Raw genomic sequence first — 14,859 nt, 5'->3', positions numbered from 1 at the left:
TCCCAGGAGTTTCTTCCCTCTCCACTTTTTAACATTTAATACTGTTTATTCATAATTGTTTAAACTTATCCTATCTTCCATGTTTTTCTCTTCTCTTAATTCTCTTAGATTACATTAACAAATTAAATTCTTCTGCAATGTTTTCTCTTTGTAGATTCTTTTAGCTATTTTATCAAATTATTTTTAAAACTTATTATCATTATGAAGGATTGCAGAATATGACTTAAAATATGCCACTTCAGTATAGTGATTCTTTTGAGCAGTAGGTACTTGAAAAACAGCAAATGCTTTTGGTTAATACTTTCATATCACACTATAGTAGATTATTAGTCAGCAAATGCTTACTCCATCATCCTCTACCTTCATGGGTGGAGTACAGATCTCTACTCCACTGATGTTGAGGTTGGCCATATGAATTACTTTGCCTAAAGGAATGTGGGAATAAATAAGAATGTGCCTGTTATAAGCCTAGAACTTAGGTATTTCTGAACCTCTCCCCTTGGAAGCTTCCAGTGTCTGCTTTGAAAAGAACATGCCAGAGAGTCCCTGCCCTGCTCAGCCTGGGCCCAAGACTGAGACATGTGGAATCATGTGAACTCAGTATGCTTCAGACAAACAACAGAACTGCAGCCTGAAGCACATCTGCCCAGCTGATCTGCAGAAACCATAAACAAGAAAAATCCTGTGTATTGTTGCAAGTCATTGAAATTTTGTGGTCATTTATGCCGTAGCAAAAGCTGTCAGGTACAGAAACTGATAACTATAAGTGAATGCTGCTATAATAAAAATCTAAATTATGTGGCATTGACTTGGGGATGGGTAATGGGTGCCAAAGAACATGTTTCAGAAGGCTGAGAAAACGGTGCTTGTGTTATGCAGTGGCCAACATTTGGCAAAATGCCATTTGACAAAACACAGAAGACAAAAAATGTAGCTAATAAATTTATAACAGTAAGTGAGGAATATCCAGGGTAGAATGCTGATAGCATGAGTTGGTTGTTACTGGCTGCACTTGACTAGGTTTCAAGAAAAGAACTGAGTTCAAAAAGGAAGCAGCCACAGGCATATAGAAGTGCATACCTTCCATTACTTTCAGGATTGGAAATGAAGGTGTTTCTCACCATATCAAAGGAGCAGCCACTGACACATTGGCAGGATAAAGGCCAAATCTAAGATGTTGATATTGAGACATGGCCTCTGGGTTTGACTGTCATGCCTGTTACTGACAATCTCTGAAAGTAATGGGATGCTTAGTAGATCCTTTCAGCTGGACAAAGGACTTCTAGGAAGTTTATGGGTAAGGGCCTAAAAAGTCTAAAAGTGCTCCCCAATCCTCCACAGGAACTCATACAGAGAAGACATATGAATTGTTGGTAGCTGTATTTAATAAAATGACTTATTTTAGCCAAAGAATGTGGATAAAAGTCACAACGTGCCAGTTCTAAATCAAGGCTTAAAAGGCTCTGCATGTTTATACTTGTCCTTTTGTGGCCAAGAAGCAGAAATAAACTCCACTTGTAGCCTAAAAAAGAGCTGGACCAGATGAGCTGGACCAGATTGTTTCAGCCAATCCACAGACCCACATAACAACAACAACAAAAAATTATATGTGTGTGTGTGTGTGTGTGTGTGTACGTGGACTTGCTATAGTTTCTGAGCTTTCACATTTGTTTGTTTCATCCTTTTATTAATAAACAGCTCTTCAGCTTTCAATGAAAAATACCATAAACAGTGGTTTTATGAACATACTCTTGTATTTGTAAAGATTGAGGATTCCTGCTCCAAGCCTAATCCTATAGGTGATTTCTTAGGCCTGAACATAGGTATTATATGCTTTACCTGGCAGGCCCTATGAGGGAAAGCTGCCCCCCCCCCCCCCCAACCAGACCTGGCACACAGCCAATAGACTGCGGTCCCTGAAGGGAGTTTATAGTCAAGGGCTCAGGTTCCCCCTGCCAACCACATTCTTATGCATGTCTCTGTTCCTGCCTTGTGTACCTCCACTAGGCCTCCAGGTGAACACCTCCTGACTGGCAGCCCTTTGGCTGAGGCCTTCCTCAAGTGCCTCTGTTGAGATGTCCTTATTTGTTTGCTGGGGTGGGGGGTAACCTTAAAGACATTTTTCTTGCATCTGACTCAATACCCAATACTTTTCTTCTCCCAGCCCTCCCTTCCTTTCTCCCCCAAGACTCAGGTCAATAAAAATGCAGGAGACTTTTGCTCAGAGCTCCTTTGGCTGTAAGACAACCCCTCTGTCTGTGCTGATCCATCTGATCCTCAACTAGCAGGCAGTTCCAGGGGGAAGATGGAACAGAGAGAGTTGATGCTTTCTCCACTTTAGCCTCTTGCTTATATAGTAAGTGATTAAAGGCTTGACTGTTACTTTCATTTGGCTTATTATCTTAAATCAGCTACATAGACACCTGGCAGCTCAGATCTCTCCAGCTTCTAACAGAGATATTGTGGGATTGTAGCAGATTCATTACACTATGAATTGTAATTTTCAGTAAAGAGAAATTTAGTGTGACAGCGGTTAAGGTGCTTGTGTGGGAAGTTAGAGGAGACAGAACTGATTTGAGAGGAAAGGTAATGAGTATTTTAAAAAAAAACATGCAAAACTTCTGAAATCTTTATAAAAATAGGCAGGGGAAAACAGGTAGCAGGAAATAAGAAAATACACCTGGTACATGGAGAAAGGTTACTATCCCTATAGATTTGGGATTTTAATCCAGGGAAATATGTTCAATGACAATAAAAGTAAGTACCAGAGACACTAGATTTACCTGTCCATGTGGAACAACTAAAACTAGAGAATAAGAGATGAAAAAAATGGATCTCAGACATTGGGTGTCTAAGACACTGCAAAGTAGTCAGCCCTAAGGGCAAACAAATGAAGTGAATCCAATCCTTTTTCCCACTTATTGCCTGGAGCACTTCCAGGCTACAGCACAGAAATGGGGCACTAAATGGGTCTGGTATTCTTCCTAAATTGAAGTGACAGATCCCAGAGTCCAGGCAGACCAAGGAAGCTGGACTTTGCAGGATACAGTGCCAAGGAACAGAAATCTGCTCGGACACAGGGAGAGCTTCGAAGGTCTACAGGGGGTCCCCCTCAAGTCTTCAGCTAAGTACAGATCAGCACAGGCATGTGTGTAAACAGCCCAAAGAAAGAACCACCTAAAAGGATTAAAGGAAATAATCTCCAAAAGTCACACAGGCCCAAGAATAGTTCATTCTCCCAATAGGAGAGAGTAGAAAAAAAAAAAAAAAAAAAAAAGACATGTTATGTATTGTTTTAAAAAAGATAAGAATGACAGGTGAATTCTCACTGAAAACACTTTAAGCCAGAAGATAATAGAGTAAATTTGTTTTTTAGTATCAAAAGAAAAAAAAAACCCTGCCAATGCAGAATTCTATACTTAGTGAAAAGATCTTTCAAAAATAAAGACAAAATAAAGGTTGCTTTTTCAGGTATAAAAAAGCTGAAAGAAGTCATCACCAGCAGATGTGCGCTATAATAAATATTAAAGGGAGTCCTTTAGGAAAACAGAAAATAATATCAACTGTAAGTCTGGATCTACAGGATTCCCAGGAAGGGAATGAAGAGCAGCAGAAATAGTTCTTAGTAAAGATAAGAACCACCAGACTGGTGACAGCTAAAGCCAGATATTTAAAATCTCTGAGATCACCCCTTGCAGGACAGGAAACACTCTCCAGCAGGTGGAGTGAAATGGACATTTAACAAAATACAGATTTAGGATCCAGTCTGGAAAAAAACACAATTAAAGAAAGAAAAGAACTTGCCAAAAACCTGAATTTAATAAAATACGAGCTCAGAAAAGAAATAATAAGACATCCAAAATTAGTGGGAATTTGAAGAGTTGTAGATTTAATATAAATACTAGAAAGAACAAAGGAAAGAATATACATATAATATATAAACTCTCTCTCTCTCTCCATATATACGGGGAGAGGGAGAGGAAAAGTAAGAGAAAAAGTAAGCAAATACAAAGATTACTGACATCCTTGAACTGCAGTATTAAAAATGCAATATGCAAAAACACATTTCCTTGTAATGCAGGAAGATCTTAATTGACAAATAATAAATTACATGGATAATCCAAAAATATGATTTAGAACAAAGTATATCAAGACATCTTCTATTTAAGTTTTGGAACATCAGATTGAAAAAAGTAAAAATTCAGGCATTCACAAAGCAAAAGGAAGTCATATCCAAAGAAAGGAGTGAGGAACTGGAGGAAGGGCAAACCTGACACCTCTCCATAATATATCTCCACAACAAGCTTTCATTCTAAAAAGTGAATAATATCTAGAAAGTTCTGAGGGGAAAAAAAAGTGTGACATGATACAATTATACCCAGCCAATTTATCCATTGACTGTAAAAACTGTTGAAACATATTTTCAAACATCTAAGATCTTACAAATATAGCTACTTTGATCCCTTCTTGAAGTTTCAGTTATATCTGGTGAACCAAAAAAATAAATCATAATAAAGAATTCGTGAATAGAAAGATGATGGTTTTAAAACTGTGATGAGTACTGAGCACATTGCATATAAAAATAAGACTTTAAACCTGGGGAAATTATTGTTGCAATATGTTAAATTATAGACTTTGATAAAATTAAAAGTTTATTTAATGAACAAGACTCAAGCTGTGGGGGAAATAAAATAAAACTTTTTGTTTTTATTTCCATTTTTTTAAATGTTTATTTTTGAGAGAGAGAGAACAAGCATTGAGTAGGGAAAGGGCAGAGAGACAGGAGGACATAGGATCCAAGCACCAACAGGGCAGAGCCTGATGTGGGGCTCGAACTCATGAACCATGAGAAAAATAAAATGTATTTTAAAAATAACTTGTTTTCATTTTGCATGACAAGATATTAATTTTTAATATGCCCTGAAACTGAAATACATGCTTTAAAAAATACAAAGTAATTCATCTTCAATATTTTTAGGATCTTTCTTTTTAATCTTAGAGGGAAGTTTTAGAAATTAACATCTATTGACGTAATGAAACATTTACCTAAAGTTCAACAGTTCTTTTATGATTATATCTGTTTCTTTTTATTTGGATTGTTCCAAATAAAGTAATATGTAATTATCTTTTTTTTAAAAAAAAATGTTTATTATTTATCTTTGAGAGAGAGAGACAGAACATAAGCAGGGAAGAAGCAGAGAGAGAGAGGGAGACACAGAATGTGAAGCAGGCTCCAGGCTCCTAGCTGTCAGCACAGAGCCTGATGTAGGGCTTGAACCCACAAACAGTGAGATCACGACCTGAGCTAAAGTCAGACACTCAGCCAGTTGAGCCACCCAGATGCCCCTATGTAATTATCTTTTTAAAAAATAGCATATATTATGTTTTTCTGTTTGCACAATTTATCTAACTAGTCTTCTTTATATGTAAGTATTAAGAGATATTTGATTTGATAATTATTTAAGATTGAAATTTTGATTTTTAAATGATGGAATTAAGATGTTTTGTCTTCTTTTATTCTTTCTTATTGCTTGAATATTTATAAGTATGCATACTTTTTCCAGAAACAATAAAGTTATTACTTTTTATAATTTTATTTACTTATTTTGAGACAGAAGGAGAGAGAGAGAGAGAGAGAGAGAGAGAACGAACAGGGGAATGGCAGAGAGAGGGGGACAGAGAATCCGAAGCAGGCTCCATGTTGACAGCAGAGAGCCTAATGAGGGCCTTGAATTCACAAACTGTGAGATCATGACCTGAGCCGAAGTTGGATGCTTAACCAACTGAGCCACCCAGGCAACCCAATAAAGTTATTTTTAAAAAGTAAACTGAGGATAAAATCTTAGAGAACCCCAAAAGGTAAGGAATAAGTGGAAGGAAATTCCAGTGGAAGAAACAAAGAAAATACAGGGAAGTACAGTATGAAGGTAAAACAAAGGAAAACCAGTGTTTCAGTGGTGTAAAATAGATATCTCAAATGCTGTCTTTGACAAGGCACCAGTGACCTAAGAGCAACTGGAACAACAACAGTAATTGGGACAATAGAAAGATGAGTGGTATATGAAAACCTGTTAAGTATAAATTATTAAATTAATTGTTAATTATAAATTGTCAACACCTAAAAAGCATAGCAGTAACAACAAAGCTGTAGTTAAATTAAACAAGGAGAAATCCTTCATATCAATCTTATTTACTTTTTTTTTAATGAGATACCACAGTATGGACTGAAGTCATATAGTAAATACAGTTATCCTGATTTTAACAAAGGAACAATACTTCAACTGGAGCAGATACATTTGCTCTTACTAAACAGTTTTAGGCTAGTGGTCAATCAGGTGGCAGATCTGCAGACCTCCAAGTTTCTTTTTAACTCTATTATTTTGATTCCAGGACAACAGAGGAGCACTAAATGAGTTCCAGAAAAATGTAATGTCAAACAAAAATATAAATGAATTATTGAGGATAATAACTCTATATAATCTATAAAACTTTGAACAAACATAAATAGTAAAACTTTACTGATGAACCAAAGAATGAACATCTCTTCTCCTTATCAAATATCTCTTTAGAATTTTTAATGAATTATAAAGCTGACTTTTAGGTGTTCTATTTGATTTTCTTGTGAAAGGTAAAAATGTTAATGACATATCAGAAAGTAAAGCAGTGGAAAGAGGGGGAACAAGGATAAGATTCTTACAAGAAATTGAAAATAAAACATCAAGTACTGGATAATTTAAAAATGCCTGCATTAAATATTTAGTCTTACAAAAAAATGTACCTTCTCTTTTCTCTCCCATACATGTGTTCAATTCTCGTATTGTTGCCTTATCAATAGATATACGTACTTTAAGTTTATCCAATTCTTCTTGAAGATTCATCCTATGAAAATTAACACAATAAATGATTATTTGAAACATGTAAGTTACTGAATAGTGTAGCAAACAGATAAAGGTAGTAAAGATATTTAACAAAATATGAATTAGGCAATAGTGAAAAAAGAAAAATATATCATTATTAATAAATCCTAACAATTAAAATTGAATTTTAGTGAGAATCTGGAAAAAATGTTTTAAGTAAGTGATTTTTAGATTTATCTAAATAAACATGCTAAATACTTAAAAACATAGCTGTATTTTTAAAAAATGAGTTACCCAATCATTTTTTTTCTAAGATTTTATTTTTAAGTAATATCTACACCCAATGTGGAGCTCAAACTTACAACCCCAAGATCAAGAGGTGCATGCTCTACTTAGTGAGCCAGCCAGATAATACACTTTGTACCAAACACTTTTTAACAAACAGATATACTATGCAAATCATAATACAAATATTAATACATACACTGAAGGCAAAGTTAGTATATTTCTAGATGCCAAGAAAAGACAAAGAACTCTTACTAGTAAAATGGAATTGAGCTACCCTGGTGAGAGACTGGATCAAATACCACCCATGGAGACCTCAGACCTTCAGACCTGAATGGAGATGGAAGTTTATGCCCAAGGTCCTTCATGGCTGAGAGACAAAACTGGGCTAACTGTAGTAAGCTTGCAAACAAAAATTTTCTGAGTGAAACATGAATATCTGAGCTTATTTTGTTCCATTAAAACAGGTAAGCCTGGGGTGCCTGGGTGGCTCAGTTGGTTAAATGTCCAACTCTTCTCTTGATATCGGCTCAGGTCATGACATGAATGACAGTCTACATATCACCCCACCCAATAAAGGAGAATGCACAATAAGGAAAATGAAACAACAGAACAATTTAAAATGAGTTTTTATAAAATTAGAGTTTTTAAAATGTTGATAAAAAGGAAAAAGAGGTGACAAACGTTTATTTTAAAAAACATAACTCATTACAAACTAAGGAATGTGTTAAATAGCACACAAAGCTAATGAAAGCTGATAAAATTATAGACAACACAAAGAAACAAAAAGGAGGAAAAGAGTAACAATATATAAAGTGTGTTTGAATAAGAAGCCCAAAAAGCATCTAATAGAAATTTTCAAGGAGAGAATTGAGAAAGAGTGAAATTAATATTCAAAATACAATGGCTGAAAATTGAGAGCTGATGAAAAATGTGAATTAGTAGATTAAGAGAGTATCACAAATTTCAAACAATAAATAAAACTATACTCATGGTTAGAAACACAGGAACACTGTAGGATACCAAAGAAAAAGACAATCTTAAAATCAACCATATTGAGAAGAAATGTTAATTAACAACTAAAGAACTTTGGAGTGACAACAGACTTCTCACAGAAACAAACAAAAAAAGCAGAGGAAAAATAAGTAATATTTTCAACGTTCAAAGGCTTACTACTCATAGATCCTAGATGAAAGAACTATTTCATTTAGGTGGAAAAAGACCCTTCAAAGTCAACATATGAATCAAAATAGGCAGTGATGATTAAAAACATTTGTAAATGTGTACATGGAAGTAAATATTTATCATGTGAAGCCATCATAACAATAGCTAAGTGAAGGTAGAAATAGAATATGGTAGAACTAAAATCTGAAAAATAAAATGATATAAGATCAAGAGAAGGGTCAGTGTTAAAGTATTTTAAGAACCCTGTACTGTTGGTGAGGATATAAGTACTAATGAACTTTAGTTTGTCAAATAAACAGTGTATAATTTCAGGGCACCTGGGTGGATCAGTTGGTTGAGCGTCCAACTCTTAATTTCAGCTCAGGTCATGATCTCAGGGTTGTGGGATCGAGCCCCAGGTCAGGCTCCAAGCTGAGTGTGGAGCCTGCTTGGGATTTTCTTTTCCTCTGGCCCTTCTCTGTTTGTGCATGCAGCTCTCTCTCTCTCTCTCTCTCTCTCTCTCTCTCCCTCCCTCCCTCCCTCGCTCCCTCCCTCCCTTCCTCCCTCAAATAAAATAAATAAATAAATAAAAATTTAAAAATAAAAACCAATTTTTTTAAGAGATATATAATTTCAAGAAAAAGCATTTAAAGAATGGAAAACATAAAATGTATAAATCAGAAGAAGTCAAAAAAGAAATGAACATGTATTCAAATCTAAGGGAAGAAAAGGATTAAAAAATGTTTGTTTATTTATTTTGAGAGAGCACAAGCAGAGGAGGAACAGAGAGAGAATCCCAAGCAGGCTCCATGCTATCAGTGCAGAGCCCAAGGCAGGGCTCAATCTCACAAACCAGGGGATCATGACCTGAGCCAAAATCAAGAGTTGGATGCTCAACTGACTGCATCACCCAGGCGCCCCAAGAAAAGGATTTTTAAAAGGAGCATAAAAAATAAAATACAGACTAAGAAAAAAAAGTAATATTAAAGATAAAGATTGTTATTACATAATGATCAAAGAAATGACTTACTAGGAAGACACAGCAGCTTAAAATGTTATATATTCAACAATATATTTATAATTTATTATAATTTATATTTTATTTTATTAAAAGATTTAAAATATAACATTAAAAAATAAATATAATATCTATATATTAAAAATACATTTTACATTTATACTTTATGTAACTATTAAAAAAATACTCCCTGCTTTCCTCACTAAGATTATTTATTAAAAAATTGATGTTTACAGTTTGATGGGTATACTTACATATTTTTTAATATAAGAACTTTAAAAATTACGATCCTAGGATTACATTTGTAGCTTCTCAGGTAGGTTACAGATTGATGGGAGGGGCACACACACATACACTCATCCACACAGTAATTACTGTACCCCATGTAACTGGAGGAAATCTGTATATGAAACTTAAGATTGTTTCTTTCTTTCTTCTTTCCTTCCTTCCTTCCTTCCTTCCTTCCTTCCTTCCTTCCCTTTCCTTCCTTTCTATTTATCTTTGAGAGAGAGAGAGAGAGAGAAAGACCGAGCACAAGTGGGGCAGGGGCAGAAAGAGAGGGAGACACAGAATCCAAAGCAGGCTCCAGGGTCAGAACTGTCAGCATAGAGCCCAAAACAGGGCTTTGTGACCCACAAAGCACAAGATCATGACCTGAGCCAATGTTGGATGCTCAACCGACTGAGCCACCCAGGTACTCCAATACTATTTATTTCTTATAAATACTAAAAAGCAACTGATCTACAATGAAAACAAACCATTCAAAAGCCTGAGATAGTTTTAAGAAGGGGTAAACACTTTGTATTAGTTATCTGTATCATTCAAAATAAAAAATGATATTTATATGGGCGCCTGAGTGGATCAGTTGGTTAAGTGCCTGACTCTTGGTTTGGGCTCAGGTCATGATCTCATGGTTTGTGGAATCAAGCCCCATGTTGGGCTCTGCACTGATAGCACAGAACCTGCTTTGGATTCTCTCTCTCCTCTCTCTCTGCCTCTCCCTGCTTGCATGCCTGCTCTATTCAAAATAAATAAATTTTTAAAAATTGGTACCTATATATGGTCATTACCATTTAATTCAGATGTTCAAACTCAACATACTTGATGAAACTATTTGCCCTAAAGAAAGGATTTTGTTTGTTTGTTTGTTTGGTTGGTTTTTAGATTTTTTATTGTAATTCCAGTGTAGTTAACATACAGTGTTATATTAGTTTCAGTTGTACAATATACTGATTCTGCAATTCTATACATTATTCAGTGCTCATCAGGATCAAGTGTACTCTTTAATCCCCATCCCCTATTTCACCCATCCCATGACCCATCTCTCTTCTGGTAACCATCAGTTTGTTCTCTATAGTTAAGTTTTCTTGTTCTCTCTTTTTTTTCCCTTTTGCTCATTTGTTTTGTTTCTTAAATTCCACATGAGTGAAATTATATGGTATTTGTCTTTCTCTAACTGACTTATTTCACTTAGCATTATACTCTCTAGCTCTATCCATGTCGTTGCAAATGGCAAGATTTTTTAACTTTTATTTTTTTTTTAACTTTTATTTATTTATTTTGAGACAGAGAGAGGGAGAGAGAGGGGGGTGCGGGGAGGGGCAGAGAGAGAGAGGGAGAGAGAGGGAGGGGGGGGGAGAGAGAGAGAGAGAGAGAGAGAGAGAGAGAGAGAGAGAGAATATACCAAGCAGGCTCCGTACTGTCAGTGGAGAGCCCGATGTGAGGCTTGAACCCACAAACCACGGGATCATGACCTGAGCTGAAGTCAAACACTTAACCAACTGAACCACCCAGGCCCCCTCATTAGTTTTTTTTTTTTTTTTAATTTTTTAAGTTTATTTATTTATTTGAGAGGGAGAGAGAAAGAACAAGCAGTGGAGGGGCAGAGAGAAGGAGAGACAGAATCCCAAGCAGGCTCCACACCATCAGTGCAGAACTGGATGTGGGACTCAAACTCATGAACTGTGAGATCATGACCTGAGTTGAGATCAAGAGTCAGACGCTAAACTGACTTTGCCACCTACATGCACCTTCATTCTTTTTTTTTACAGCTGAATAATATTCCATTGTGTGTGTGTATGTACATATAAATATACACACACCAATCCTCTTTGCCCATTCATCTATCAGTGGACACGCTTCCATATCTTGGTTACTGTAAATAATGCTATAATAAACACAGAGGTGCATGTATCACTTTGAATTAGTGTTTTTGTATGTTTTGGGTAAATACCTAGTAGTAATTACTGAATCATATGGTAATTCTATTTTTAACTTTTTGAAGACTTTCCATACTGTTTTCCACACTGGTTGCACCAGTTTGCATTCCTATCAACAGTGCATGAGGGTTACTTTTTCTCCACATCCTCCCCAACACCTGTTGTTTCTTGGGTTTTTGACTTTAGCCATTCTGACAGGTATCTTATTGTAGTTTTGTTTTGCATTTCCTTGATGATGAGTGATGTTCAGCATCTTTTCATATGTCCACTGGCCATCTGTACATCTTCTTTGGAGAAATGCCTGTTCATGTCTTCGGCCCATTTTTTAATTGGGTTATTTTTTGGGTGAGTTGTATCAACTCTTTATATATTTTAGATACTAACCCTTTATCAGATAGGTCATTTGCAAATATCTTCTTCCATTCTGTAGATTGCCTTTTAGTTTTGTTTGCTTCCTTTGCTGTGCAGAAGATTTTTATTTTTATGTAGTCCCAATAGTTTACTTTCACTTTTGTTTCTCTTGCCTCAAGAGATGTACCTAGAAAAATGTTGCTATTGGCTGATGTCACAGTAATTACTGCCAGTGCTCTTTTCGATGATTTTTATGGTTTCAGGTCTCACATTTAGGTTTTTAGTCCATTTTGAGTTTATTTTTGTGTATGGCGTAAGAAATTGGTCCAGTTTTATTCTTTTGCATGTTGATGCCCTGTTTTCTCTACACCATTTGTTGAAGAGACTGTCTTTTTCCCATTGTATATCCATTCCTCCTTTGTCAAAGATTAACTGACCATATAACTTTGGGTTTATTTCTGGGTTTTCTATTCTATCTATTTCTATTCTATTATGTCTGCATTTTTCTTTCTTAGTAGGTATTTTTTAAGATTACTTATTTATTGGGGCGCCTGGGTGGCTCAGTCAGTTAAGTGGCCGACTTCGGCTCAGGTCATGATCTCGTGGTCTGTGAGTTTGAGCCCCATGTCGGGCTCTGTGCTGATAGTTCAGAGCCTGGAGCCTGTTTCAGATTCTGTGTCTCCCTCTCTCTGACCCTCCCCCGTTCATGCTCTGTCTCTCTCTGTCTCAAAAATAAATAAACGTTAAAAAAAAATTTAAAAAAAAAAGGATTACTTATTTATTAAGAGAGAGAGAGAGAGATAATGAGTGGGGGAAGGGCAGAGAGAAAGAAGGGGACAGAGGATCTGAAGTAGGCTTCATGCCAACAGCAGAGAGCCCCATGTGGGGCTTGAACTTCACGCACCATGAGATCATGAACTGATTCGAAGTCAGATGCTTAACCAATTGAGCTGCCCAAGCGCTCCTCTTTTTTTTCTTTTTAAGTAATCTCTACATCCAATGTGAGGCTCAAACCTTAGGACCCAAGATCAAGAGTCACATGATCTACTGACTGAGCCAGCCAGATGCCCCAATCTATGTGTCTATTTTTATGCCTCTACCATACTGTTTAGATTGCTATAGCTTTCTAATATAACTGGAAGTCTGGAATTGTGATACTTCCAGTTTTGTTGTTTAAAGAACATAAACTGTTAGTATGACAAAATACATTTAAAGAGAGTAATTTTTATGGTTTTTTTTTCAGAAAAATCAAATGATTATTCACTAAACACTTAAGATACACTATGTGATCTTTTAGTAAATACTATTAATTCTTTAGGTAATTTTAAAAACATTATATATATTGTGCCTAAAATGTATGAAAATTAAGGTAACAATCAAATTAAAAATACTATATGTATCATACTATGACCTGAATGTTTGTGTTCCTCTAAAATTCATGTTGAAATTCTAACCTCCAAAGATGATGGTGTTAGGAGGTCAGAACTTTGGGATGTTCTTAGGTCATGTGAAACCCTCATGAATGGGATTAGTGCCTCTAAAAAAGAACCCCCAGAGAGCTCCCTCACCTCTTCAGTCATATAAGGATAAGACAAGATATCTGCAACATGAAAGAAGGCCCTTGCCAGACCATGCTGGCACCCTGATCCAGACTTCCAGCCTCTAGAACTATGAGAAATAAATCTCTGTTGCTTATAAGCTATACAGTCTGCATTATTTTGTAATAGCAGCCAAAATGGACTAAAACAGATGACCTCAAAGAACAAATACCATGTGTATACAGTCTCAAATATGAAAATAGTTTAAGGTATCAATATTAAAAGTTAATCTCAAGAGTAAGAAAATAAAACTCCAAAATATACTTGCCACTTACATCAGTGAATATCTGCCAACGGACACAAAATATTTTCTCTTAACTAACATTCTTGCTAATTGTACAGTAAAATACAATGACAATACAAGAAAAATATAATTGCTGAAAGATGTAAAAAAAACACAAATATCTATCAGTGGATGAATGGATGAACACAATATGGTATATATATACCATAGTATTATTCGGCCTTAAAAAAGGAAAGAAATTGTGACACATACTACAACATGGAAAAACTTGGAAGACATTATGACAAATGAAATAAACCAGACACAAAAAGAAAAACATATGATTCCATTTTCTATAGGATACCTAGAATAGGCAAATTCATAGAGACAAAAGGAGAAAAAGATAAGAGCTGAGAGAAGGGGGAATGGGGAGCTATTATTTAATGGGTACAGTTTCATTTTGAGAAAATGAAAAGTCCTAAACATGGATGGTGGTGGTGGCAGGACAACAATGTGAGCATATTTAATGGGACTTAACTGTACACCTAAAAATGGTTATAATGGTATGTTTCATGTGATGTAAATTTTGCCACAATAAAAAATATATATCCCCCAATTTAGGTTGGTAACACCGCAAACAAAAGTACAGTAAAACCTGGGTTTGCGAGCATAATTCGTTCCGGAAACATGCTTGTAATCCAAAGCACTTGTATATCAAAGCAAATTTACCCGTAAGAAATAATGGAAACTCAGAAGATTCGTTCTACAACCCAAAAATATTCATATAAAAATGATTACAATACTGTCTTATCATACAAAATAATAAAGAAAATACAAAATATAAAGAAAAATAAACAAATTAACCTGTACTTACTTTTGAAAACCTTCATGGTTAGTGTGGGGGAGACAAGAGAGAGGAGGGTTATTGTATAGGACAACTTTCACTATCACTGATGGAATCACTGCTATCTATTGGCTCAATGGAATCTTCCTCTTTTCGTGCAACTTTAACAAGGAACCTATCCAATGACACTTACTTTTGACTCCTTTTGAGGATTTCATGGAAATGTGACATTGTATTATCATTAAACAGATTCATCGCTCGCACTGCTACAGACTTATTTGGGTAGTGCTTTTTTACAAA

General features: G+C 35.5%; 1 protein-coding gene across 2 annotated transcripts in view; it reads right to left on the bottom strand.

Annotated features, from left to right (window-relative positions):
- CNTLN (centlein) overlaps positions 1-14,859 on the bottom strand; it is a 311,202-nt gene that overhangs the window by 117,212 nt on the left and 179,131 nt on the right. For both annotated transcript variants that reach the window (XM_078436769.2, XM_078436771.2), the window contains exon 13: positions 6,779-6,879. In XM_078436769.2, the coding sequence (XP_078292895.2) occupies positions 6,779-6,879 (101 nt within the window). The remainder of the gene's footprint in view (positions 1-6,778; positions 6,880-14,859) is intronic.

Source organism: Panthera onca, chromosome D4 (genome assembly GCF_046562875.1).
Source record: "Panthera onca isolate mPanOnc1 chromosome D4, mPanOnc1 haplotype 2, whole genome shotgun sequence".
NCBI classification, from domain to species: Eukaryota; Metazoa; Chordata; class Mammalia; order Carnivora; family Felidae; genus Panthera; species Panthera onca.
Note: the sequence above shows the minus strand (reverse complement) of the source record. Positions and strands in the feature narration are given on the sequence as shown.